Source organism: Remersonia thermophila, chromosome 2 (assembly GCF_042764415.1).
Source record: "Remersonia thermophila strain ATCC 22073 chromosome 2, whole genome shotgun sequence".
NCBI classification, from domain to species: Eukaryota; Fungi; Ascomycota; class Sordariomycetes; order Sordariales; family Chaetomiaceae; genus Remersonia; species Remersonia thermophila.
The window spans coordinates 4,546,158-4,569,785 of record NC_092218.1 but is presented as its reverse complement, the minus strand read 5'-3'; the positions used below and the strand labels follow the sequence as shown (position 1 = coordinate 4,569,785).

The window sequence follows — 23,628 nt, the reverse complement described above, 5'->3', positions numbered from 1 at the left end:
GTCGATTCCAAGAAAGGCGTCGATCTGCTAATATTAGGAACTCTTTGCCGTTGTGTAGGCTTCTTGCCTTGTTTGGAGAGAGGGTCACCACGCAGTTCATGAGCCAAGCGACAGGCTGGGCTGACAATATTATGCTCGCGGTTGCGCCGTTGGGCGTCATCACCATTGTCGTCGGCGCGATCCGTGTCGGCGGCCCTTCATGGCTCAAAGCCATCATAGGAAGAGCCCGAGAGAGCCGTGCCGTCGCCGAGGCCGAGCTGATGTCGTCAACCTCGAACGAGGTGTGCGAGCTCTGGAACGGCCGGCAGATTGTCCGGGTGATGGGGAAGGGGCCGATTCGGGAATTTTTCATCCTGATGCCAAAGGACAATCAAGAGAGAGGCGATCAGGGAAACGCGGACACGGCTCAGGCTCCCCCGCCCCAGACGGGTCCTCCAGAGAGTGACGATGGCGTTTCGGTTATTGTGACAGGATCTATGGGGACTCATACCCTGGTCCTGAACCCCAGCAGGCATTCTGCCTGCTCAGACCGCTATTCTAGGCATCCATCGTATATATAAGGAGCCTCCAGGAGAGGCAGATCAGATAGTTGTTTTCTTCCTTTGAACAACAGCTTCTAACCACTCCTTTCCGCCGTATATACTCTCACAGGTCCGGGCCATTACAGTTATAGTGCTGGACGATGCCCTCGCCAACGCGTCGAACGCGGACAAGACTGAAAAAGGGGATGAGAAGCCCAAACGGTATTATTTGGAAGAATATAGTAAGGCATTCCACCTGGCTCGCATGTGTATTATTTCGCCCTCCCTGGCTAACTATTATTAGCCCGTACAAGACCCCGGTGTTCTTGAGCGCATTCTTGGCGCCTGCTGCCGAACACAACGGGGCTCCCCGACCAAACATGGGCTTCGCGGAATGGCCCCGGGGCTCACAAAGAACCAAGCCGACCAGAGAAAGGACAACGACCCAGAGAAGGGCCAACGAGGTCTAGCCCCTGAAAGCGTCGACAACCAAGCTTGTCGTCAGCCGACCCTCAAGCGCCCCGTCGTCGTGGTTCGAAACTCGCTAGATATCTCACCGAATCTGACGCTTAATGTGTATAACAAACAAAGCAGGAGAGAGCTGTACATTGTGGCTGCCATCGGCCTCATCCTCCAGATTAGCGTTGTCGTCTACGCGGGCATCGCCGCCTACCGCCTTCGTCCTCTTCTTCTTAACGACGGAAAACCCGTGGAGAACTACGCATTTCCATGCACCGCAGTCGGCACGTTCTTTTTGGTGCTTGGCACCTTGATCTGCGCCCACGTCGTCGAGAGCAGCACGTCGGAAACTAGGCTTCGTCCTCCTGATGGGATCGAGATTCGACCGGTCTGGATCCAGAAGCACGGGACGGTGAACGACCAGGCGTTTGACTCCTTTGGCATCTTTCCAGAGACGGCACAACCCCTGGTGATAGCTTCCCATCCAGAAGGCGAGGGTCCGTCGGGCGAGCCCGAGAAGTCGACGAGACTTTCGGCTCGAGCCATAACCACGCGCGAAGGAATGGCTGTTGCTGGCGCCTTCATCAGCATATGCGGCTTTATTGCGCAGTTCACTGGCTTGCGCGGCATGCATTGGTCGGTACCGATTGCCCAGCTTGTCGCGACGCTCATCATGACCATCCTCAGGGCAGCCGTCCATCGCCACCTTGCAAAAAGCCCAAAGGCGGTCCCTCTTCTACCCCATCACGAGCTCGACTGGCTAGCGAGAAGCCTCGGGAAGCCCGAAAATGCACCGTGGCGGTGCCCACCTGGAGACGACGGGAACAGCAAGGAGCATGACAAGCCTTTGGCAGAACGCCCGAGAGGCGGAGACAACGGCCCTGCGGGTAGCGATGGCGGCTGGGACTGGTCCATCAGCACGTTTGAGGATCCGAGCACAAGGAAAACGCTCCACGAGCCCCCTCCGCCCCGCCTGTCCAAGTTCCAGGAGGTGATGATGATTCGGAGGGACCTTGGCGAGATGGCCGCCTGGCCGGGGCCGGCAGCCGTAGAGGCTGCCGCCTTGGCGCGCGCGATCGAGGCGGTGATGAACACGCTGTTCCCCGAAGCACGCGAGAATACCGGGATGACGTGGTCTCTTCCGGCTGTCGATTCCAGGGGCGCTGTCCCTCCAGACTCTGTCACCTTCCGCATCGAAAGCAGCGGAGGACGCTGGAGGGCCTTCCTAGGCGAGCTGGACGCCGCTCTATCGCTATGGCTGTACTCCGTCAAGGACCCCATCTCCACCCAACCCAAGGGCGACGCCAAGGGCGGTGACAAAGTTCGTCAGCGGTTCCGAATCAAAGAAGCCTTCGAGAAGTCAAACCTTCGGCTGCTGGGACGGCGCACCGAGGCTCTGGAGAGAGATCTGCACTGGTGGGCGTCAGACGTGGTCTCTCGCGTCATTGCCGTTGAAGATGCCAGCCAAGAGGCGGATGGGAGAGCACCCCCGTGGGAGATTGGGGATCACCGAATTGTCGGGTTCGTACCCGACGACACCCCGGGCACGGATGCGGGAACGGCTGGCCACCACCAGCCGCAACCGCAACCGCGCCGTGGATACAGGCTGTGCACCTGGGACCCCCCGAGCCAGAACGCCCTGCTGGCCATCGAGTCGCGCGTTCCTCTGGGGGTGCTGTACGCCCAACACATGTTTGCCGCTTTCATGTGGTCCGCGGCGAAGACCTTGGAGGCGCCGATCCAGGGCAAGACGGAACTACGACCCTTGCAGCAAGGTGGCGTAAGCGACGATTCGGCATGGCAGAGGTTCGCGCTGCAAAATACCCGGCTTTCCAAGCTGGCTCAAGAGATCCAAGACACGGGCCTTGGGAGCCTTGACGACATCAATCTGTCCATCATCCCTCCCCTGAGCATGACGAACAAGCTCCCCGAGCCAACCCCGATCGTTGATCTGCCGCGCGCAAGGGCCGGGCCGCTCGAGGACAGCGGCCACTGGAAGGCGGCCACGGAGACCTACCTCAGGCTCTTTCAGCAGTCGAGGACGTTGTCAGAACAGAGTTACGTCCGGACCAAGGCAACGGCTCTGCTTGTCGAGCATCACTGGGCCATCACCTTTACGATGGCGATGAGAGCGGTCCTCGGTGACTCCGTACATACAAGCGATGAGATGGAATCCATGAAGCATCAGGTGTGGAAAGGGCTTGATGGGGGCGCCGCGGAGGATGTCTTGAAGCATATTCAGGGCCTGTACGTGGTGCAAGGCTGTCCTTGGGACTTTTCGGGGCACGAACCGGTCCAGCCCTTGAATGTCTACACGAGGCGTCGCTCGGAACCTGGGTGGATGGAGAACGAAATCAAAAACCGGTTCACCGATCTCAAGTTGGGTGCATGGCTGATCGTAGGGTTCACCCCCAACCATTTGGCAGCGAGAACAGGCATGACGAAAACCTGGCTCCTGATCGATATCAACCAAAAAGACATACTGGGCTGGACACCGCTGCACTACGCTGTGTTGGATAACTATTCAAAGTTGGCGGGGTCTCTTCTCCAACGCGGGGCCGATTCTAACGCACCAGATATCCGAGGGCAAACGCCCTTACATGTCGCCATGGCCGCGGGCCAGGATATTGGCATAGTCCGTTTGCTGTTGGGGCATGGTGCCGACGTGAACGCTCGGGACGTCGACAGAATTACGCCGCTCCATTACGCCGCCGCGAGGGAGGAAATGGGGGTGCAAGCTTTGGTGGAGCGAGGCGCCGACGTGAGCGCGGTGGATGCCTACGGATGCACTCCGTTGCACTGGGCCGTCTTCAGCGACAGCTACGAGTCGTGCTATGGCACAGTAAAATACCTCGTCGGGCAAGCCGGTGCGAATCTTGAGGCAAGAACCAGGAGCGAAGCCCAACGGACACCGTTGGAATTGGCTATAGCACAAGGCGAGATCGACATCTTCCGGGCATTGATCGACGGCGGGGCCGATATAGAAGCCAGGGGCCCCCTTGGGCGGTTACCCCTACGCGTGGCCGTGGAAATGGGGCACGAAGCCATTGTGAATCTCCTCTTACAGATGCGTGCCGACTTCAACAAGCCCGTTGACGAACGAAAGAGCCGAGCGCTGCATGTTGCAGCCGAGAATGGGCGCGAATCTTGCCTGAAGATGCTGATCGAGAAAGGAGCAAACCTGGAGGCTACGGACAACCAGGGCCAAACACCACTACACAACGCAGCCTGCAGAGAAAACGAAACCTGTTTATGGATGCTTATCGAGGCAGGGGCGAACCTGGAGGCTCAGAGCCGCAAGCATAGAACGCCGCTGCAACTCGCAGCCCGTCACGGAAAAGAAGTCTCTGTAAGGATGCTTATCGATGCAGGGGCAAACACAGAAAGCCTTACCGAAGACGCGGCGGACACCGCTTAACCACGCCGTCAGTTCAGGGAGGCTATCCCTTGTCAAGTGCCTGCTTAGGGAGGCGGGCGTGCACGACCATGCACGGTTCGGAATGGAGGGATTGGGATACGCTATCATCGAGCGGTAAAGGGGCCATCGCTGAGTATCTTGTACGCTCGAAAAGCACCAAGCTTCGCATCGGCAACAACACGCGGGCCCAACCACGCCACGCCGACAGGCCCGGCTCCTCCAGATGGCGGGGACGACGATTCCGATACCCGCTCGCCAGAAACAGTCTCTCTCAAGCGGAGGATTCTCGCAGCCCAGCCGGGGCCATCTTCAGCAGCCCCGGCTCCAATACCGCTACGCGTGTCATCTCTGCCCCAAAGCCACGGCCCCCGGGCAGGAAGGCTTTGCTTAACGACCTGACTTGGTCCGCCGCCTGCATGGCCCGGAAGCTCACGGGCTGTCTGGACGGGTGAGAAAGACGCACCTGGAGCTTGTCGACTGTCCAGCAGGTCGGTTCTCTAGTCTGGAGTGGGATGACGAGAGCTTGCCGGACGTGGGGTTCGGGCTCCGGCGCCTCCCATCGGAGCAGGCAGAACGAAAGGCTGATACGAGTGGAAATGGGAGCTGGATCGCTGCGGAACAAGAGCCTAGTTCACTGTGTAATGATAGAGAAAAAAGCGCTGAAAAATGGCAAGTTGGCGTCTTGAATCGTCAGAAGGAAAGATTGAGGTCAATGATGTGGCTAATGGGGAACGGACTGTTACATCAAATACTCTAGCCGTCACTAGCCCTACCAAGTCATAACCCTCTTTAGGCAAAACGCCCAGGTCCGCAGTCCTTGTCAAGTATTAAGGTAGGTATTGGTGAAATCCTCTTTGAATCCCAACACCTCCCAGGCTGCCAGACATCGTGCCGCATTATCAATCGCTTCAGCTCCCGTCAGGTGGGCCAATTAGGCCTGTCCGACACCTGGTATAACTATTCCCGTCCTGAGTAATTACCTACCTGTACTCCCTCCCTTTTCCCCCTGGTCGTCCATGGATACTAGGTGGCCTCCTAGACCACACCGCTATCCTCGTCAACGAATCTCAAGCACTCGCACTCTGAGCTGTACCGCACGACAGATCCGTAGCGTTCATGCAATCGGTGTATCCATTGTACCTCGCGTACCCTTTGAAACAGGCAATCCAAAAAGTGGAAGGGGTTGAATGCATTTGCACAGAGCTGGTTTCAGGAAGTCAGCAAGAGGGTGGATCATGGCCCAGATAGACAGTTTTCGCAAGAATATATGCCCAGCGGCGTTCGGTCTAATTCGCCTCATGATTCTTCCGCTTGATGTGTGCTGATGTTCATCGTGCATCTCTGTCACAGCTGACAGGTAAGGGGGGTTGACCAGCCCGGAGCAATCAAACAGTTACCCAAAGACCATCGGTAACTCCTAGCGTCTTTATTTACAAACCAGAAATGCGTTTGGTGGGTTTCAAGTGCCTCTGGCCCCGAGAACCACTCAGGCCAACAGAACCCGAGGCATAGACACACCGAAGTGGCCCGATTGCCGTCTTGGGGGCACCGACAGAACCTGGTCCTTGGGACGTTCAAGGGAAATCAGTTTACCACCGCCCCTTTTTGTCTCTGTTGGTTGGTGGAGGGCTGGACCAAGGTTGAGATCCGTGACCGTCTTCCATCCGGCTTGACATCTTTCGCTTCATCATTCCAAGCCCGCGTACCTAGCAGCCTTGGCGACAGATGCAATTCTCGCAGTTACGGTACGATCCTGGGCTTATGATGCATACGGTCCCGCGCTCGGCGGCAGCAGCACGGTGGATTGACCCTATCTGTATCGTAAAGATACCTATCGCGCGCGGGGGTGATCGGTGTGGGGGGGGGGGGGGGGGGGGAGGGGAGGAGAAGAAATGGCATACCCGGCGGGAAGGTGTTTCGCATAACCATCTGAATCTGTGTACATATCACAGTATGTATCTGTGCCTCCCCGCGGCGGGCTCAGCGTTTCAGGAACCGTCCTCTGCCAGAACCAGGATGCTGACACGGAATTCATCTCAGGTGTACGCAGCTCGCCCCGGCGAATTGTTATCCCTCTCCTCTCGCGATCCTTACGTCTCTGGGCTACCTTGAAGCCAAATCATCCAGGCCCTTTCCCGCCTTTCTTCATTTCTTTTTTCTTTTTTCCTACAACGATCAAATCTAGCCCCGATGATGACAGACTTGGCGGACCAATATTGTTCCTTCGCTGGCCGGCGCGGCATGGGGGGTTCGGCGGCGATGGAGCCAGAGCCCGGTCAGTCCTGGCCAGCCCTTGGTGATTACCTTGTCCGAAACCTCTGGACCCCTTGGCTGCAACGGTTGGTGGACGAGGATTGCTTATTCGGGTGGAGCCGGGTTTCTCTTTTATCTGCGGCCCTTCAACGGCCGGGGCTCCGACGTGAACAATGTCTGGTGGTCTTGAGCAACATTCATGTCGCCGGTGCCGAGGCAGAGATAGGGAGTTGGCGGGATACATACATACTAGCTACAGCAACACTTGCGATAACTAGCTCCAACCAAGGGGCGGAATCTCGAGCGGCCTGCGATAGTTATCAGAGAAAGCAACAATGCCGGCGGTCTTGGTTTCGGAGCGCCGCGGGCGAGAAGCCTTGCGGTCTGCCGTTTACAGAGTTGCAGCCGCCACACGAACACCTTTTTGGCCCGCCCCCTTGGGTCGCATCAGGAGCATGCTTTTTTGTCTTTGTTGACGTCCAATCATCGTTCTCAACCCCCCCCCGCCAGTTCCGCCGTTCTGGCGCTCTCCTGCGCGGCTCATGCTGTGAGACGTTGCCTCGAAATCTGCAACCCTGGGACAGGCCCTGGGGCCGCAGCCTCAATAAGAACGCAAAGTGAAGAGGAAGCGGCACAGCAACGGGGAAGAGAAGGAGAGGGGGTTATTTGATGGTTCAATGTAACCCAAACCCTTGTCCCTCCCCCACTGACTCTCCCGTCGCGGTCGGCTCTTCAATCCCTGGAGTGCTCCGGCAGCACTTCCGACAAAGTTTCTGCAGGAGGCTTGGCAAATAGCGTGATGGCATGATATTTATGGGAAAAGACAAAAGACGCAGAGCGACCAGGGGGGATGCCCGGTGGCGAGAAGTCTCTCTCTGGCCGACCCGGACCAATAGAGAGCGCAAAGAGACGCATGCAAGCTCAGGGGCGGGAGGCGACGTCGAATTGCTGAGCTCAATGATGCGCAGGCTGGAGGCAACTCCTCTGGAGAGGGAGGTTTGCTTTTCTTCTCATAATTCGTTTCGTCTGCGGCGAGCCTGCATCTATAGTATCATGCACGCGAGAGAGCCGAGCCAACGGATTCGAGCCCTGAGGGGTTGTTTGGTTCATGAACAAATGCATGGTTGCGTTTTAGTATGTACTGCGCGATGATAGTTTAAGGCCAAAAAGAAATACATGACCGAAACAAGCTTCTGAACCTGACGCCGGCCGCCCATCATATCGAGGCATCCCATGTTGAAGAGCATCCGTGACCGTCCATGTACTGTGATGTCTGCATCCCGTATCCTCCTGGTGTTTCTCTTGCAAGTCGTCTGCACGTGCCCTCCCCCCCCCCCCCCCCCCCCACGAAAACAAACCGAAAGCACTTCGTCGTTGGCTCGCCACACCCGAACGCCACCCGCAAGCTATTGCCCAGTTGGGAGAGGGCCCTGCAGCCGCGGATGCTATCCGAGACATGCAGCCCGAGACAAACTGAACGTCGCTCGACCTGTCAAGCCCGCCTCGCGCCTCAGCACATCTCTCGGCGCGACACCTGCGGCCCAGTCGTGCCAGAGGCGCCCTGGACCCCATTGTGAAACGCGCCGTCGTGAGCAGACCAGTTGTCGTACTCGACCGTGAAGACGTCGGTGCGGCGAACCACCCCGGGCTTGAGAGGCTGCACGTCGCGGTCGCTGTCCCGGTCGCCGTCGTCCGTTTCGCCGCCGGCCTTGGCGTCGGCCCGGCTGCCTAGCTTGTTGTGCGTGCCGCGGCTCGACATGCCGCTGAGGCCGTACGAGTTGTTGCTGTTCTTGGACGTCTTGATGTGGCGCACGAGCGGGCGCAGGAACGGGATCGAGCAGGCGATGACGGTCGCCGACACCTCGGCCACCACCCAGATGAGAACCGTCGTGGTGGTGTATGTGAAGTCGAGGCTGCGGGACACGGTGGGGATGGTCGATGCCTTGTAGATGCCCACGATACCGGCGCTGAAAGAGACCGTTGGTCAGTCGACGGGAGCCCGGAAGAAAGGGCAGCCTTGGGGAGAAACACGTACACCACACCGCAGCTCATGGACACGATGATGCCGGCCTTCTCGCGCCTCTTCATCTGCAAGTTTCGGATGATCAAGAACGGGAAGCTCGTGAGCGCCAGATCGGCAAAGGCCGAGTAGCCGGCGGCGAACACCGCAAGGGCGACGACGGCGTCGTTGTTGACGCAGCCCGGCTTGGGAGGAACAGAGCACTGGAAGAACTGAACGATGGAGATGCTGCCCATGGCCCCGTTGATGGTGAGGAGCAGGAACCAGAGCGCAGCCTTTTGCCAGGTAGCCGTGACCAGGCGCAGCAGCGTGATGGCGAAGGACGACTTGGACACGGCAATGGAGACGATGGCGAACCATTGTGCGATGGGCAGCCAGTACAAGAGCTTCGGAAGCTCCGTCATCATGTCGATCTCGACCATATGCCTTCCGAGCCCCAATTTGAGCATGTAGATGGAGATGACTTCGAAGATGAAGTGGAGGGTCTGGGAGCAAAGGGGAGGGGAAGAGGTTAGCCTCAGCACCCAAGTTGAACAAGTGTAGAGAGACCCGGAGCGAGTTGCACGTACAAACCCGAGGAACAGCACAGCGTCGTCCAAGCCCAGCTTGGTGTTTATCATACGCTTGCACCAAAAGCGCAGGCCCATGAACACTGCTGACACGAAGGTCAGCACCGCCATGGAGATGATCATGTCGGCCGCATTTTGGGACACCATGGTGGGCTGTGGTATGCCTGACGACGCCAGCAAGCCTGAGGGTTCGAATTGGCGCAGCGGTAGGAAATCAAACGGACATCCGGCAACGAACGAGAAGGGTCGTCAAGATCCGCTTCGCCGTCGAGGAGCCAGACAGAAGCGAAGCGTTTATAAAAATACAAGTCGACAAAAAAGCACTCGACCCTACATGCACGTCCAGGGTCGTTAACACCGAGTTTATTATTGCCACAACCTCTCCTCTTTCTTTCTTTCCCTCTTTCTCTCACGCAGGCACAGTAGCAGCACTGCAACAACACGGCTTCTCACCCTGAACAGAGGCTGATCCTCCCCTTGCTCCGGTCGTCGCATGACACCCACACCCACACGCTTAGTTCCGGACCCAAAGGCTCTTCACCAGTGCCGCATCTTCCACTGGAGCCTGCAGATCTCGGCGAGATTCTGCAATCCGGCACTCCACCGCACCCAGCCCAGACCTTGCTGCCGAGAACTCAGAAACCATCCGCCGATGATATTGCTTGTGGGGGTCATGAACGGGGGGGGAGGCGGGCGAGGGTCCGCGGGACGGGGGACGGGGACCGGGGGGGGGGGGGGGGTGGCAACAGAGTTCCGGGCGAAGCAACAGTTGCAGTTCCGAATCCCCTGGTTTGGCCTTCTCTCTCACCTCCATTCCACCCACGTTCTCTCAATGTTACGCAGTACACCACAAGATGCATTCTGTACGCAGTATGCAGTATGTACTCCCACAACCCGGGGCTGTCCCTCCCATCTCCGGCAGCCGATCGGAGACGCAGGCCACCTTGCCGTGCGTCCCCCCTTGATCCCTGGTTCTGATACCTGGCTCTGATACCACCGCCCCTACCTAGGTGGTAGTGTACATAGTAAGAGGACCAACAGTATACGTACGTACGGAGCAACACGGTAGGGGATGCCTCGTGCCTCAGAGGACATCCCTGACATGCCCTCCTGGCTCTCCAGGCCCCCAAGCTTATTTGCCTTTCCAAACTCCCACCTCGTCTCGCAACCCGGCGGCACTGAGCGCGTACAATCCCTCCTCTCTCCCCGCCTTTTGTGCTGTGTTTCAAGACCTGTAAGGTCTGTCCTGTCCTGTCCAACCGCTCCAGTCCTTGAACTGGTTCACGCTCCACAGCAGCAACTCCAAGGTACCGGCCGGACGACATCACGCGGCACAGGACGGTAACACCCGGTCAATCCACCGATCACCGCCGGCATCCACCGAGAAACAGTAAACGGTCAGCAAACCCGCGAGGATGGGCGCCGTGGTTTCGACCTTCCAGGGCCTCGTGGTCCTCGGGGTGGCGTTGTCGGCGCTGTACTTTGCGTACCGAGCCCTTCTGCCTCGACCGCTCGCCGGAATCCCCTACAACCGGCATGCTGCCCGGAGCATCCTCGGGGACGTTCCCGAGATGGTCCGCTATGTCGTCCGCACGCAAAAGATCTTTGTACGTGATGCGAAACCGCCAGCATTGCCCCGGGCTGGATTGGGAATCTCGTAAAATCCGTGGGAGAACGACGAACCAACTAACCGCGGCCGCGCGACAGTGCTGGCTCACCTCGCTCTGCGAGCGGCACCAAAGCCCCATCGTCCAGGCCTTCATCAACCCGGGTGGCCTGCCATGGGTCATCATCACCGACCCGTACGAGAGCCAGGACATCCTGCTGCGCCGAGGCAAGGAGTTTGATCGCAGCGGCTTCTTCGGCGACGTCATCGGGGGCATCCTGCCCGAGCAGCACATCCAGTTCGAGTCCCACGACGCCCGCTTCAAGAACAACCGCGCCTTGATCAACCACCTCATGGCGCCCACCTTCGTCACCACCGTCCTGGGCCCCCGCCTGTACCAGTCCGCCCAGGCCATGATGGAGGTCTGGAAGCTCAAGTGCGCCGTCGCCAACGGCCGCCCGTTCCCCGCCCACAAGGACATCACCTACACGGCGATGGACACCATCTTCTCCGCCATGTTTGGCCATCCGGAGGACGAGGCCGTCACGGCCGAGCGGCTGCGCGCCATGGAGGCGTTTGTCCCCCCCACGGGCTCCGCCGCCGCCGGCGGCATCGACGACCCCTTTGAGTTCCCCGAGCCCCCGCTGGCCGACATCTTCTCGGCGGCGCTGACCCTGGGCGAATCCGTCACCCACGTCCAGCTGTCCCCGGCGCCGCGCCCCACCTCCTGGCTCCTCCGCCAGCTGCCCTACATGAGGAAGGCCACCGCCGTCAAGGACAGCTACATCCGCGAGCGCGTCCTCGAGAACGTCGCCCGGATCCAGGAGGCGGAGCGCAACGGCGAGAAGCAGGAGCCGCGCATCGCGCTGCACTCGGTCCTCCTGCGCGAGCGCGACATGGCCGCCAAGGAGGGCCGCGCGCCGAGGTACACGGACCGCCGCATCGCCGACGAGTTCTTCGGCTTCATGCTCGCGGGCCACGACACGTCGGCGACGACGGTCGCGTGGGGGGTCAAGTTCCTGGCCGACCACCCGCACGTGCAGGAGCGGCTGCGGGCCGACCTGCGCGCGGCGTTCCCGGAGGCCGCCGCCGAGGGCCGCGCGCCCAGCTACGCCGAGCTGTCCCGCGCCCACGTCCCCTACCTGGACGCGGTGGTCGAGGAGGTGCTCCGCCACTCCAACACCATCGCCTTCGTCGTCCGCCGCGCGCTGTGCGACACCACCGTCATGGGCCGCCACATCCCCAAGGGCACCGACGTGTGGTTCGCGGCCAACGGGCCGAGCTACCTGGCGCCGGAGCTCCCGGCGTCGGACAAGGAGCGCAGCCCCGGCGCCCGCTCGGGCAAGCCCGGGCTGACGGGCCTGTGGGACGACCAGGACGCGTGCAGGTTCAGGCCCGAGCGGTGGCTCAAGCGGGACGACGAGCAGGGCAGCGAGGTGTTTGACCCCATGGCGGGGCCGCAGCTGGCGTTTGGCCTGGGCGCCCGCGGCTGCTTTGGCAAGAGGTTCGCGCTGCTCAGCCTCAAGATTGAGTTTGCGCTCATGATCTGGCACTTTGAGCTGCTTCAGACGCCCAAGGAGCTGAGCAGCTACGACGCCGTTCAAAAGTTTGCCAGGGAGCCGAGGCAGTGCTACGTGCGCCTGAAGGTGGCGGAGTAGGTTTCTCAGGGGCAGGTGAAAGGTTGTCTTTTTTTTTTTTTTTTTCTTGTAACTATAGTAGTTAGTTGGCCTGCATCCTGTCATTAATTCATATACTTTTTTTTTCGATTGAATTATTCATTGCTAAAGGTGAACGCCGTCCGGAGATGCTCTCACTCCCGTCGAGACGGCAACATTCCACAGTATGTAAGTTGTAGTTGAGATTAAGTCGCCACGATCCGACCGTATTGGCGGTGATCGCCAAACGCCATTCCTTTTCCGCTCTAATCTGACTCCATCACGAAGCCCCCGGGGGCATTCATCGTGTAGTAGTACTAGTTCAGGGGCGCTTTGGCTATGTCTTAGCGGCCGCGAACTAACGCTTTTCGCCCTGACGCGACCGTTATCCGCTGTGGAGTGAAGAAACTAACTAACTACATACACTACTGCGTACTGCGTACCCAGTACATACATAGTTAGGGAACAACCGGAAATACAGTAAGCATACCGGCGTGGGGCGGATGATGCCGCGCTAGAAAGAAAAAAAAAAAGGGGGTTCGACAAGGGCTGACAGAAGCGAAACCCGCAACGACATCGCTTACGGCGCTCCCTCCGAGCCCAGGTCGGTTCAGCCCCCCCCCCCCCCCCTGAATCAACAAGGCCCCTTGCCGGTTCGACCGTTAAATGACCTTCAGGTTACATTGGTTTTGGGCTTTTTTATCCATCGCTTCTCATTCCGAGATCCGACATTTCACCTGGAGATCGCCCGACTTTCCCGCTCCTCCCACCCCGGGCTCTTTGACGATCACAAGACAACCACCACGCCGAAGTGAGCTGCTGCCGAAACGGTCCCGAAGCGAACCAAAAGAAACCCCCCAGGATGCCGGCCTCAAGCGAGCCAGGCGCTGTCACCGCCGCCGCGCGACGCATCCTAAGCGACATCGGCAGGCGCACCACGGCGCATTGTATGCACAACTTCTCCATAATCAGTGAACATTTCCTCCCATCCACAAGCAACACAACGTCCGCCTCCACCCAGGCGGCGGACCAGCGCACATACAGTACACAGTACACGTACCCGAGCCCTGCAAGGTTACAACGTCCCGGGCGGAACTCTCCCCGAAGAGAAACGAGGAGTGGTAACCTCGCGCAAGTGCCGAGCTCCGGTCCCTGCCAAGAGCCCTCGCTCACGGACCTCGCCTCACCCGACAGGGCGGGCCGGCCGGCCTTCGGCCTTCGGATCTGTCTGTTTGTGAAGCCTATGTACGATCAAGCGAACACGATGCCGACGATCGCAAGTGCCGAACTGGCTCGCCGTCGCTGCGCACTCCCCCAAAGTCTTGCAACCATTCTTCCACGCCCCCCCCCCCCCCCCCCCTTCCTCCTCCTCTTCCCGGCGGGCCCCCCAAATAAACTTCCCCTTTCAGGAAGCTAAACTCAACCACCCACCCCACAAAACAGGGACCTATGCAGATAGCGACAACCAGAGCGGCAAGCCCGCCACCACCATCGTCCTCCTCCGCGCGGTTGCCAACGCGGTCCACCTCGGATTCGGGGTCTACTATCGCCTCCTCGGAGGCGGCTGGACGCTGGTGCTGTGGCCGGTGGCGGACCAGCTGGTGGTGGCGTGGGCAGTGAGTTTTGTGGCGGAGGAGCAAGGAGAGAGGAGGGTTCTGGGGCGGAACTTGGTACGAACTTTTCTTTCTTTTTTTTTTCTTTCTGCCTTGTTGCTTTCTCCCCACGGTGTGGTCCTGGTATTCTTGGGATGCTTTCCGTTCGTTACCCGTCCTGCCTCGGATTCAAATTGCTTTTCTTTTTCTTTTTCTTTTTTCACCCCCTCGCCCTACAGCGTTACGTTAACGTTCCTTCTTGCGTGCTGCTTTTGCTCTCAACCGCCGAATGTTAATGCTGCTTCCCCCTCCCTCTTTCTGCTGCCACCGTCTCCTTGCTCTCGTTCCCCCAATCTTGGCCAGACACACACCGTCCGAGTGGTTTTATTTCTTTGCTTTTCTTCCCCTCCTTTCCTTGCCTTGTTCTTGGCTCTTGCGCAGGACACATATGGTGGTGTCTATCACAACCTGAAACCGTCACCTCCCCGCTTGGCACTTGACCGCTAACCAACCCCCAACCAAACCCCGCGGCTGGCCTTGTCACAGACCGAAGACTTCTTTCGGAACTTCCTATACGTCTGGGCCACTCTCCATGGACTGTATCTGCTTCTCCTGGCGGGCCTGATCGTTTCCTTTGCCTACTTTTTCGGAGCCACGGGCTCCTCCGTCTTGACGTTGCTCGGGCTGGTCATCTTGGCTGTTGCTTGGGTGGCTTCAAGACCCGTGGCGGACGGTGAGCCCGGCCTGGTGCTTCCGTGAGAAGCTCAAAGGCTGGAACGGGCTTGCACACGGTGGGGGACTCTGTCGGGGTCTACACGAGTACGGCAGTTGCCAATGGTCTGTAGCTAGTGCTAGTGGTAGTGTATACGCAGTAATGAATACAGCAATGCCACCCAACAGTCTTGTGTTCCCTTGTCAATAACTAGGTGGGATCGTATTTCCATCGGGTTGCCATGAGGTGCTCGTGTACCCGTCTACATTCCAAAGCCGCATCAGCAGCTCGTCCTTCTCGCCCCTGGGGTCCCACGCGAACCATCCTGATCCCCCCACACCAGTTACTAGCGAGCAGAATGAATCTGTTGCCATGTGCGCGGTTTGTTCGTCGGCTGGGTTATCGAGTCCTTGCTCGGCATACCTGTAGAACCACCCTGTGACGCGCTGCGCATATGCTCATCCAACGTGCCCGATATGGGAGTCTGATGCTCTTTTCTGCCCCATGCGGTATTGAGATTCGTCTTCCTGTCCTCCTGCCGGGCTGCCCGGCATCAGCGGCCGCCTCTCGAACCCACGGAGACGGTATCCAAAGAACTCACGGTCCTCGTCAAGGTTGGCCGCCTTCTCCAGCCCCTTCTTGATGGTCTCCTTGGCTTTCTGCATGGCGTGAAATTGGCTAGCTCGAAGCGGTGATTGTGGCGGCCTTGCGGTGTACGTGTGCTTCAAGAGTTGCCAAACGTCAAGAGACTTTTTCCGTTCTTTTTGCTCAGGGTTAAATGGGATCCCCGAGCTGGAGAGATCACCAGCGGTGATGTCATGCTCCAAACGATTCGCCGCCTTTCGCCCATCTGCCGTCGCCTCACGAACCCCACCGGCTAACCATCTCATCCCGCTTCGCGTTCCTCCCCCGCAGCTTGGCCATATCGGCATCGACGCGCTTCAGCTTCTCGTCGACGGCGGCCAGCTCCTGCGAGAGCATGGCGATGGACCCCTCGATCTCGGGATCCAGCAGCCGCACCTCGCCAAACGGGCTCTCGGCCAGGATCGAGTCGCGCACCATCTGTATGGCGAGCTTCCCGTCGGCGATCTGCCGGATGGCGGTCCGCTCGAACGTCTCCTGGACGTTCCGCGCCACGTCGTCCAGCTTGGCCCGGCGGGTCACCAGCGCCGCGGCCAGGTCGCGGGTCGCGGGCTGCTTGTCGGCCTGCCCGTCGTCTTGGGGCAGGCTGATGGCCAGGATCCGAAGGATTTCGTCAAGAGGTGACTCTTTGCCGGGCTCGGCGCCGGCGCTGGACAGAGTTGTTTGGGGCTGCTTGGGCCGCGGCCTCGTTGGGGATAGCGCCGCCTGTTGCGCGGCATTCTTCTGGCGGGCAGCAGCCGCCTCCTCGAAGCGTCGCTGGGCTTCCAGCTCGGCCTTGGCGATGTCGAGGACGCCCATCGCAGCCACCTGATAGGCACGGAAAGCCTCCAAGCGAGCAGCAAGATCCCGGGTGCGGTCGATAAGGTAATCAAGACAATCATGGATCTGCGCGCGGTCAGAGAGAGCGGACCAAGACGGGCACGGCGGACTCGAGCTGGACTCACGTAACTGGTCGCCTGGGCTGACGTGGCCTGCCTCCGTGCGCTCTTCTCGGCAACGCTCTTCAACGCCGGCTCCAAGAACTGCTGCTCCGCCGACATTTGAGCGCAGGGAAGGATCTCAGCGTACAGAGATTCGAGCTCGCTTTGTACCGACGTCACTTCCTCGGAGGGCACGCGGCTGGTGCCTTTGCGGGCGGCGGTCTCGAGGGCTTCGAGGAAGATGCGGTCCAGCCGCGTCCGGACACGCTCAGCGGTGAACTTGATGAGCCTGGCGCAGGTTTCGCGCAGCACGGCCACGTCCTGCTTCTCCTCGGCGTCCTCGGTCTCGAGCTCCCCGGCCAGCCTTTGGAGATGGCTCAAGAGCTTGTCGTCAGCGCGGAGCAGGCTGTCGACCGTCTTTGGGATGGTAGCTTCGGCGCCCTGGGTCTGCTGGTCGAGATCCAGCACGCGGGAGCGCAGCGAGTGCAATAGCTCAGCCATCTGCACATGTCAGCGGGGCTACCAAGGCGGAAGGCAGGAGCACGCACACCCGAGGTCAGGCTCTCGCGCTCCCTGTGCCGTCTGCCGGCCTGCCCGGCCTCGAGAGCAGCGCGCTCCTCGCGACTGCGGCGGTTGGCATCGGCGATGCGGCCAAGAGCCTCGGCCTGCTGATGGAGCGTTTCGGTCTGCTTCGTGATGGCCTGGGTCGAACGGTTCAGCTCGGCGATGGCGTTCCTAACCTCGTCGCTGCTGAGGGGGCAAGTTGCGGTGAGATCGGACGCGGCGAGCCTCTCGGCCATGCCTGACTCCTCGAGGACGGCATATCTGTAGGATGAGGTTAGAGCTGATCCCGCAAAGCAAATCACGAAAGAGAAAAGCCCAAGCGTACTGCTTCAGCTCATCGACCGTCAGCAGCGTGTCAGGGGTGATGTGATGCTTTGCCCAATTCCTGAGCTCCAAGGCGTCGGCCGATGTCGGGTCAGAGAGGGCTGCTTTCACGGCTGCAGCGTCAAACGAGGGGTCGTATGCGCGCAGCGTCTTGATGATCGACTCGACATCCATGCCCTCGGTGCCAACGGCTCACAAACGCTACGCAGCGTCCAGGTTGTCATGATGCGTTTGCCCAAGTTCCGTTTCGGGAAGCGCCCAGAGCTTTGGAGGGCGGGCGGCCTACCCTTGTCGGCTAAAATGGGTCTCTGTGGGTCCTCCGGGTTCCCAAGGTTGTTGCTCAGCGCCAAGACTCGGCTCGGCGTTGGTGGGGGTCTTCAACGTCAGGTCCCCTCTCTGTTTCTCCATGCTGGCCCCTGGATCGGTTCACACAACATCAAAGCTACTATTATAGACATGGAACATCAGGAGGCAGCTCAACAACACAACGTCCATGATCATCTCCAGACGAATGATCATCTCCAGACGATGAGCGTCCGTAGGAAGAATCTCGTTTCATTTCATTGGATACTAGTTCCATTTCCCATCCTTTTCTTTGAGAACTGAACCGGTCCTGTGCACTCATCACCCAGCATGGTCGCTCGGCGACAAAACGTCTCCGTGGACCCAATGGAAACAAACCAACAGCACCCAGCTATAAGCCAAACACAGCGGCCAATCTACTATAGGGTGCAAACAAGCCAAATCTGATCCACCTTGGAGCCAGATTCGACGTGCTGTGTAGTTAGATGTCTGCTTTGTCTTTGTGTTTGTCATGCCACAGCCATGGACCCGGACTGTACGCGATGGTTGGCGTTCGTCCTTGCAGAAGCCGTCCCGTTTGCCTAGGCGATGCCGAGTTCTCCGCCTGAGGTGGTCAACACAATTGGTTCCGACGGACCGGATTTCACAACCATGGCCTCTTTTCGGATGCTGATATTCATGCCTCGTCCCAGCAAACGCGCAGGCCCAGCCGTTCGCCCTTCTGCACGGGCATGCGCATGGCTAACCGTTATCCCAATGCCGGGTCCCTTCGGATGCCCGCTGGCGCTCCGAAACAGCTACATCCCCGCTTGGGGTACCCTGGGTACGTACTTGATGCGAACGTTTGTCAGGAGCCGTTTGGCGTTTGTGTCACCCGAGGCCTCTCCCTGATAGATCCACTGCCATGACGGGGTCCAACTTGTACCCGGTGTCTGTGTGAGCTCCGCGGCCGCATGCCCAGGGGCATTGATATATCCTTGGGTGTTCTGACTCGTTCCCAAGGCTTCCCGCATCTCGGAAGCTCTCCCGGAACGGCGAACTGTTTCTGGCAAGGCGTTAAAACTGGAAACCAAACAATCACATCTGAGTTACCGTACCGGGACGGTGGAGGTTCCGTGCCGGCCATCGTCGGGTATCTGCGTCGGCATGTCGTGTGTGCTGCTTTTGGACGACAGTCAGGCATGATGTTGTGAAGAGCTCGCCTTGTAGAGTCGTTCTGGTGCGTCCTCCCGAGATGGCCTACACCGACGGAACAGCCTTGACCTCGCTGTTCGCCATGTCTATCGAAGGGGAAGCAGCCTCCGCGACATTTCCCCTGCTCTTGCTCGTGGCCTATATGCTCATTGGCTCTGGTTCGAACCCGTTTCCTCCCGCCATGGCCCGCCGCCGGATTGCCGGCGATATGATCCCGCCCCGGCGCAGTGTTTGGGAGTTCCAAGCCGCCGTCTCAGAGCTGCGGGCAACAGAACAAATACCAAAATCATCAACCCTCGCGCCGTTCCGATGGTTAGGGTAGAAGCGACCAGCTGGCCAGGGGAAGAGGGATACAAACACCTCATCCCGCCGCAGCGGTGTGCCCTAGATATCCCCAGTCCCTTTCGTCCGTGTTCATCTCTACAAAGCGCTGCGGCCGTTATGCCAGGCCCGGCTTGTCTCTCCCCAGCCTTGCTCGCCTCACATACCATGTCCACATCCCGCCCATGCCCGGCAAACCGCGTCCGACACCTGCTTGACTTGTGTCCATCTTCTGCCCATGGATCCGTGGGCGCAAATACGAATGCAGACTCAGCAATAAAACTATGGCGCCCGCGCGATGTCAACCTTCGACTCCCACCCACAGTCATCCGGCCACCCTGTGCCGCGGCACCGGGTGGTGCGGTACCGTGTTGAAGCGGCCAGCCATCATTCTGCCGCCGACGCCAGTCTCCTTACCCGGGTCTGCGCAATCTACGGTTGCAAAGGATGGTGGAGACGTACAGTGGTCGCCGACCACAACAGCAGCAACCCCCAGGCGGCAAGGCCCAGAAGCGCGCCTACGGGATGGACTCACCGCGCTTGTGATGGGTCTCGGCGCTCAGCTGATCATTGCTGGCTTTCAGGCCGGTCTGGACCGGGATAGGTCGAGCTTTCCGGCGCCGATACTGGCGATGGCGGCGGTGTTCGTCTCATTTGCTATGCTGGGATACGCTGCTGGAGGATTGGACGGGTGGTACGTCGAGCACTTGAAGCCAGCCGTAAGCGTTGAGCCCTCCTGGACCCGGCTATCTCCCATCTGACAGACGCTCAAGACCGAACTACTCAACCGTCACATGTCGATTGGCTTCACGGTACCAATTGTAATGCTATGTGGCGAGCCCCTCGCCGACGCCAGGAGCATTGGCATGATCATCCTATGTTTTCGTAAGGTGGTTCACGACGGAACCGGCCGTGCCATGCCGTGTTTTGCTGACGGGCCAGCGTAGTCTTGACAGGGCTGTTGAACACGCTCTTGACATATTTCCTCGCCTTTGCATTGCAGTGCGCGCTCGTTCGCTACGATACAACGTTTTGGAACCAGAGCGGCCCCAACGATCCAGAGAACGGGGCCAATACCGCCGCCACCAAGAGACATATCTCATTTTCCACCCTCCAACACCCAGCCTCCTGCTCCGACTGTGGCGATCACGCGAATCAGATCACACCCGCTTGTCCTACTAACGCCATCATCAGTGTCCCTCTTTCTCGCCCACAAACCATCTACACCAACCTGATCCACTTCACCCAATGCCACCCGATGTTGCTGGCCAGCCTCCTCCTGACCCTCACGGTCGGCCTCCCGCTCCGTCTGACCCTTCGCATGGACATTCCCATGGCAACCCTAGTGCTCGTCACCGCCTGGCTTGCCACCCTAGCCCTCCAAGGCGCCGCCAAATCCACCCCATCCCTCGCCGCCCGCCCCGGGGTTCGCACCCTTCTCACCGGACTTGCCAACCCCGTCCTGTGGACCTCCCTGTGCATGATGGCCTACATGCTCATCGACGGTGCGCTCAGCAACCGGCCCATCCCAACGCTGCTCGACACCCTCGACACAACCGCGCCGCTCTCGACTCTCATCGCCCGCCGTTCCTCCTCCTCCTCCTCCTCCTCTTCTTCTTCTTCTTCTTCTTCTTCTTCTTCTTCTTCTTCTTCTTCTTCTTTCTCCCCTTCTCCCGACGGCGCGAGCAACCCCGCCGCGACCATGACCGCCGGCTCCGTCTCCCTCACGATCCTCAACGCAGGCCTCGTCTCGTGGGGCCTCAAGCTCTTCGAGCGCCGCGCGCGCATCCTGTCGCGCGCCGGGCTGACCGTCTGCGCCGTCGCGGCCTGCGTCGCGCTCCTCAACGCGACCTGCTACCCCTCCTCGCGTCCCGCGCCATGGCCATCTCGCCGGGCAGCCGGGCGGCGGCCTTCGCGGCGCGGAGCGTCACCATCGCGCTGGGGGCGCCCGTCGTGGGCGCGCTGGGAGGCGACGCCGGGCTGAACGCCTCGATGGTCGTGGCGAGCGGGATTGTCTATCAGATGGGGATGGGGTTGGGGGTGGGGGGTTGGTTGGACAGGACGGTTGCGGCGAGGGTGGCCAAGTGGGTGGGGTTGAAGCCGGATCCGCCCGCTGCGGGAGGGGCGGAGGAGAGCGGTGACGAGGGCGGGACGGGGCATGATGCTCGGACCGAGTGTCAGGGCACACGGCGCCGGGAGCCGGCGGTAGGCGGGGCGGAGCAGAGCCCGAAAAAGGCGGCCGGAACGAACGGGCAGCAGGAGATGGAGCAGAGGCCCAACGACCCACGGACCGTGGCGGCGGGTGTGACGGTGGGCGTCAACTCGGCCGCCATGGGTGCGGCTTACCTGTACGACGCTCAAAGCGAGGCGGCGCCGCACGCGGCGCTGGCCATGATCGCCCTGGGCATCATGACGGTGGTGTTGGGAAGCATACGACCGCTGGCACAGTGGATTGTCATGAGCTTGGAAGTGGTACATCGGTAGTGCATGAGAGCGTCTTGTGGATGCTGGGCGCTAAAGGCCGGCTGGCGCGGAGGGGGCCCAGCTATTACACAGTATCGCCTTCGCATATTCATAGGGGAAGCACATGCCAGTCTCACAGGCATCAGGCGCGACCAAGTTCAAACTGCGCAACAGGGCTCCATTCAAGCGAGGTGTCGGCCGGCGAGTAGCAGGGAGTCGAGGACAAAAAGATGGGAAGCATCTATTTCGTGGTGTTCTTGGTTCTGTTTTGGGTATATGCACTCGACAGGCACGCCGTTGAATTCCGGTGCATCGGGGTCTATCTCTCTCTAGTCGAGCCTAGTCTCCGTCAGCACGCAAGCACTCCGCAGAGGAAAACGGAGAGAGTCGGTGTGTGTCCAACCTACCTTTCAATCAGGTGCAACCCGCTTGCCGTGTCAACCACGTCAGACAGCTGGCCCACCTCGAGCGCAAACGCTGCGTCCTCGAATTCCTTCTGCATGTCACCCTTGCCAAAGTATCCCAAGTCACCCCGCTTGCGGGCGCTGCTGCAGTCCGACTCGGTCAGGGCGAGCTCGCCGAGGCTGACATCGCCCGACACGATGCGCTGGCGGTGGGCCTTGATGATCTCAAAGGCCTCTTCCTTGGAGCGGGTGATGGTGTTCTCGCGCCAGCTCGACGGGCGGCGGCTGTCGCGATGCTTTACGAGCAGGTGGGCGCAGCGAATCTTGCCGGCGCGATCGTCGGCCTGGGCGACGGCGGGGGCCCGTGAGGGCACGGCATTGCTGTGGTAGGTGGCCATGTAGATCTTGAGCTTCTCGGTGTCGGTCCCCGCCGGCGGCTCCCAGCGCGAGACCTTCTCGACCGAGTTGAAGTAGTAGGGCAGGTTCTTGGACTGGCTGTGGCGCACTTCCCAGTTGGGAGGGAGGCCGGTATCAATTTGCTGTGGGGGGTTTAAAGACGGTGGTTAGTCGGCGGGAGCGTCATTGGCGTGAAGCGAGCTATCTGAAATGGCATTGCTGGGGTTGTGGTGACAATAGGAACTCACGTCAGCCATTGTGCTTGTTGGCGATTCAACACTCGACTGTTGAGGTGGTGGTCGAGCCAAGGTCAATGAGAAGAAAACGAGGGATAGCGAGCAAAGAAAATACGAGGCACAACAACAGCCTGAGCTTGTCAATGGGAGAGTAGCAAAGAAGGACTGAAGCCTAAACTAAAAGGTACAGCACCGCCAGCCTCAAGACCGAAGCGCGTCGCCGAGCTGCTGTTGAGGGATAACGGACGTGTGGCTGTGTCCGGATAACGCTCCCGTTTGGACCTGTTTAGGAGGACAGGCAGAAAGCAAGGTTACAACGGATGGATGGAAGAGGGCGTGGTTGGGATGCGGAGTGCAGACGGTCTGGCGTGGAAAATGCGGGGTGGAGAGAACGGGGACCTGGAGCTCGAGTTGACCGGAGAATCGAGGGGTGCGGTGGGCGCGGAGGCTTGGCGTGTCTTGACGGCACGGGTGGATCCCGCGTGCCGTCCAAGGCGGGCTCCGTCGAGTTGACCCACCCGGCCCGCGTGGCTTGGAAACTTGGCCCGGCGCCCGCTGCTCCATCGTCTGACCACCATAGGTACCTACGTCGGTTTCCAATCCGACGTGGGACCCGTGGATAAGAACGGGTTGTCGTCACGGGCTTGCATGGCCAGAGAGTGTGTGGTGATGATGTGGTCAGGGACGGTACAGCAGTTCTGTGGAACTATGGTCACTTGACGGGCCGATGAGCAACGGACCAAACAAACGGGGCTGAGAGGCAAGGCTGGGTGATGTTGCCAGGAACATGATGGTACCTTGCGTACATAGTGTACAAAGCACAGTGCTTCATCACAAGGGCCTCGAGACGCTAAACATACATGCAGACATGAGCAAACTGTTCGTACCTTGTAGACATACAAATATCACCGCAAGCACTCCCCGAGTATATTTCCTCGTTGTCTTTTTTTTTGTATCTTTTATTTCCCAGATGCTCTCGTGAACATCGCAAAAGGACCCTGGACGATAGATAGCGGTGGCATCCCGTCCCCCCCCCCCCCCCATAGCCGCCCCTAG

At 59.6% G+C, this 23,628-nt stretch overlaps 8 protein-coding genes across 8 annotated transcripts; 4 read left to right on the top strand and 4 right to left on the bottom strand.

Annotated features, from left to right (window-relative positions):
* Positions 1-682: 682 nt before the first annotated feature.
* VTJ83DRAFT_2722 (uncharacterized protein) lies at positions 683-4,398 on the top strand (the record flags this gene model as incomplete). Its single annotated transcript, XM_071009024.1, has 2 exons — positions 683-763; positions 826-4,398. 2 exons carry the CDS (start codon positions 683-685, stop codon positions 4,396-4,398), a joined length of 3,654 nt encoding a protein of 1,217 aa, XP_070869262.1.
* A 3,763-nt stretch (positions 4,399-8,161) lies between these two features.
* On the bottom strand, positions 8,162-9,387 carry VTJ83DRAFT_2721 (uncharacterized protein; the record flags this gene model as incomplete). The annotated part of the gene is made up of 3 exons (XM_071009023.1): positions 8,162-8,618; positions 8,687-9,156; positions 9,241-9,387. 3 exons carry the CDS (start codon positions 9,385-9,387, stop codon positions 8,162-8,164), a joined length of 1,074 nt encoding a protein of 357 aa, XP_070869261.1.
* A 1,268-nt stretch (positions 9,388-10,655) lies between these two features.
* VTJ83DRAFT_2720 (uncharacterized protein) lies at positions 10,656-12,504 on the top strand (the record flags this gene model as incomplete). The annotated part of the gene is made up of 2 exons (XM_071009022.1): positions 10,656-10,847; positions 10,948-12,504. The coding sequence occupies 2 exons, from the start codon at positions 10,656-10,658 to the stop codon at positions 12,502-12,504; spliced, it is 1,749 nt and encodes a 582-aa protein (XP_070869260.1).
* Positions 12,505-13,363: 859 nt separating this feature from the next.
* VTJ83DRAFT_2719 (uncharacterized protein) lies at positions 13,364-14,852 on the top strand (the record flags this gene model as incomplete). Its single annotated transcript, XM_071009020.1, has 3 exons — positions 13,364-13,448; positions 13,945-14,171; positions 14,640-14,852. The coding sequence occupies 3 exons, from the start codon at positions 13,364-13,366 to the stop codon at positions 14,850-14,852; spliced, it is 525 nt and encodes a 174-aa protein (XP_070869259.1).
* Positions 14,853-15,151: 299 nt separating this feature from the next.
* Positions 15,152-15,470, bottom strand: VTJ83DRAFT_2718 (uncharacterized protein; the record flags this gene model as incomplete). Its single annotated transcript, XM_071009019.1, has 2 exons — positions 15,152-15,348; positions 15,407-15,470. The coding sequence occupies 2 exons, from the start codon at positions 15,468-15,470 to the stop codon at positions 15,152-15,154; spliced, it is 261 nt and encodes an 86-aa protein (XP_070869258.1).
* Positions 15,471-15,666: 196 nt separating this feature from the next.
* On the bottom strand, positions 15,667-17,429 carry VTJ83DRAFT_2717 (uncharacterized protein; the record flags this gene model as incomplete). The annotated part of the gene is made up of 4 exons (XM_071009018.1): positions 15,667-16,332; positions 16,392-16,868; positions 16,916-17,192; positions 17,257-17,429. 4 exons carry the CDS (start codon positions 17,427-17,429, stop codon positions 15,667-15,669), a joined length of 1,593 nt encoding a protein of 530 aa, XP_070869257.1.
* Positions 17,430-20,321: 2,892 nt separating this feature from the next.
* VTJ83DRAFT_2716 (uncharacterized protein) lies at positions 20,322-21,557 on the top strand (the record flags this gene model as incomplete). The annotated part of the gene is made up of 1 exon (XM_071009017.1): positions 20,322-21,557. The coding sequence occupies one exon, from the start codon at positions 20,322-20,324 to the stop codon at positions 21,555-21,557; it is 1,236 nt and encodes a 411-aa protein (XP_070869256.1).
* Positions 21,558-21,865: 308 nt separating this feature from the next.
* On the bottom strand, positions 21,866-22,593 carry VTJ83DRAFT_2715 (uncharacterized protein; the record flags this gene model as incomplete). The annotated part of the gene is made up of 3 exons (XM_071009016.1): positions 21,866-21,875; positions 21,944-22,479; positions 22,585-22,593. 3 exons carry the CDS (start codon positions 22,591-22,593, stop codon positions 21,866-21,868), a joined length of 555 nt encoding a protein of 184 aa, XP_070869255.1.
* Between the last annotated feature and the right edge of the window lie 1,035 nt (positions 22,594-23,628).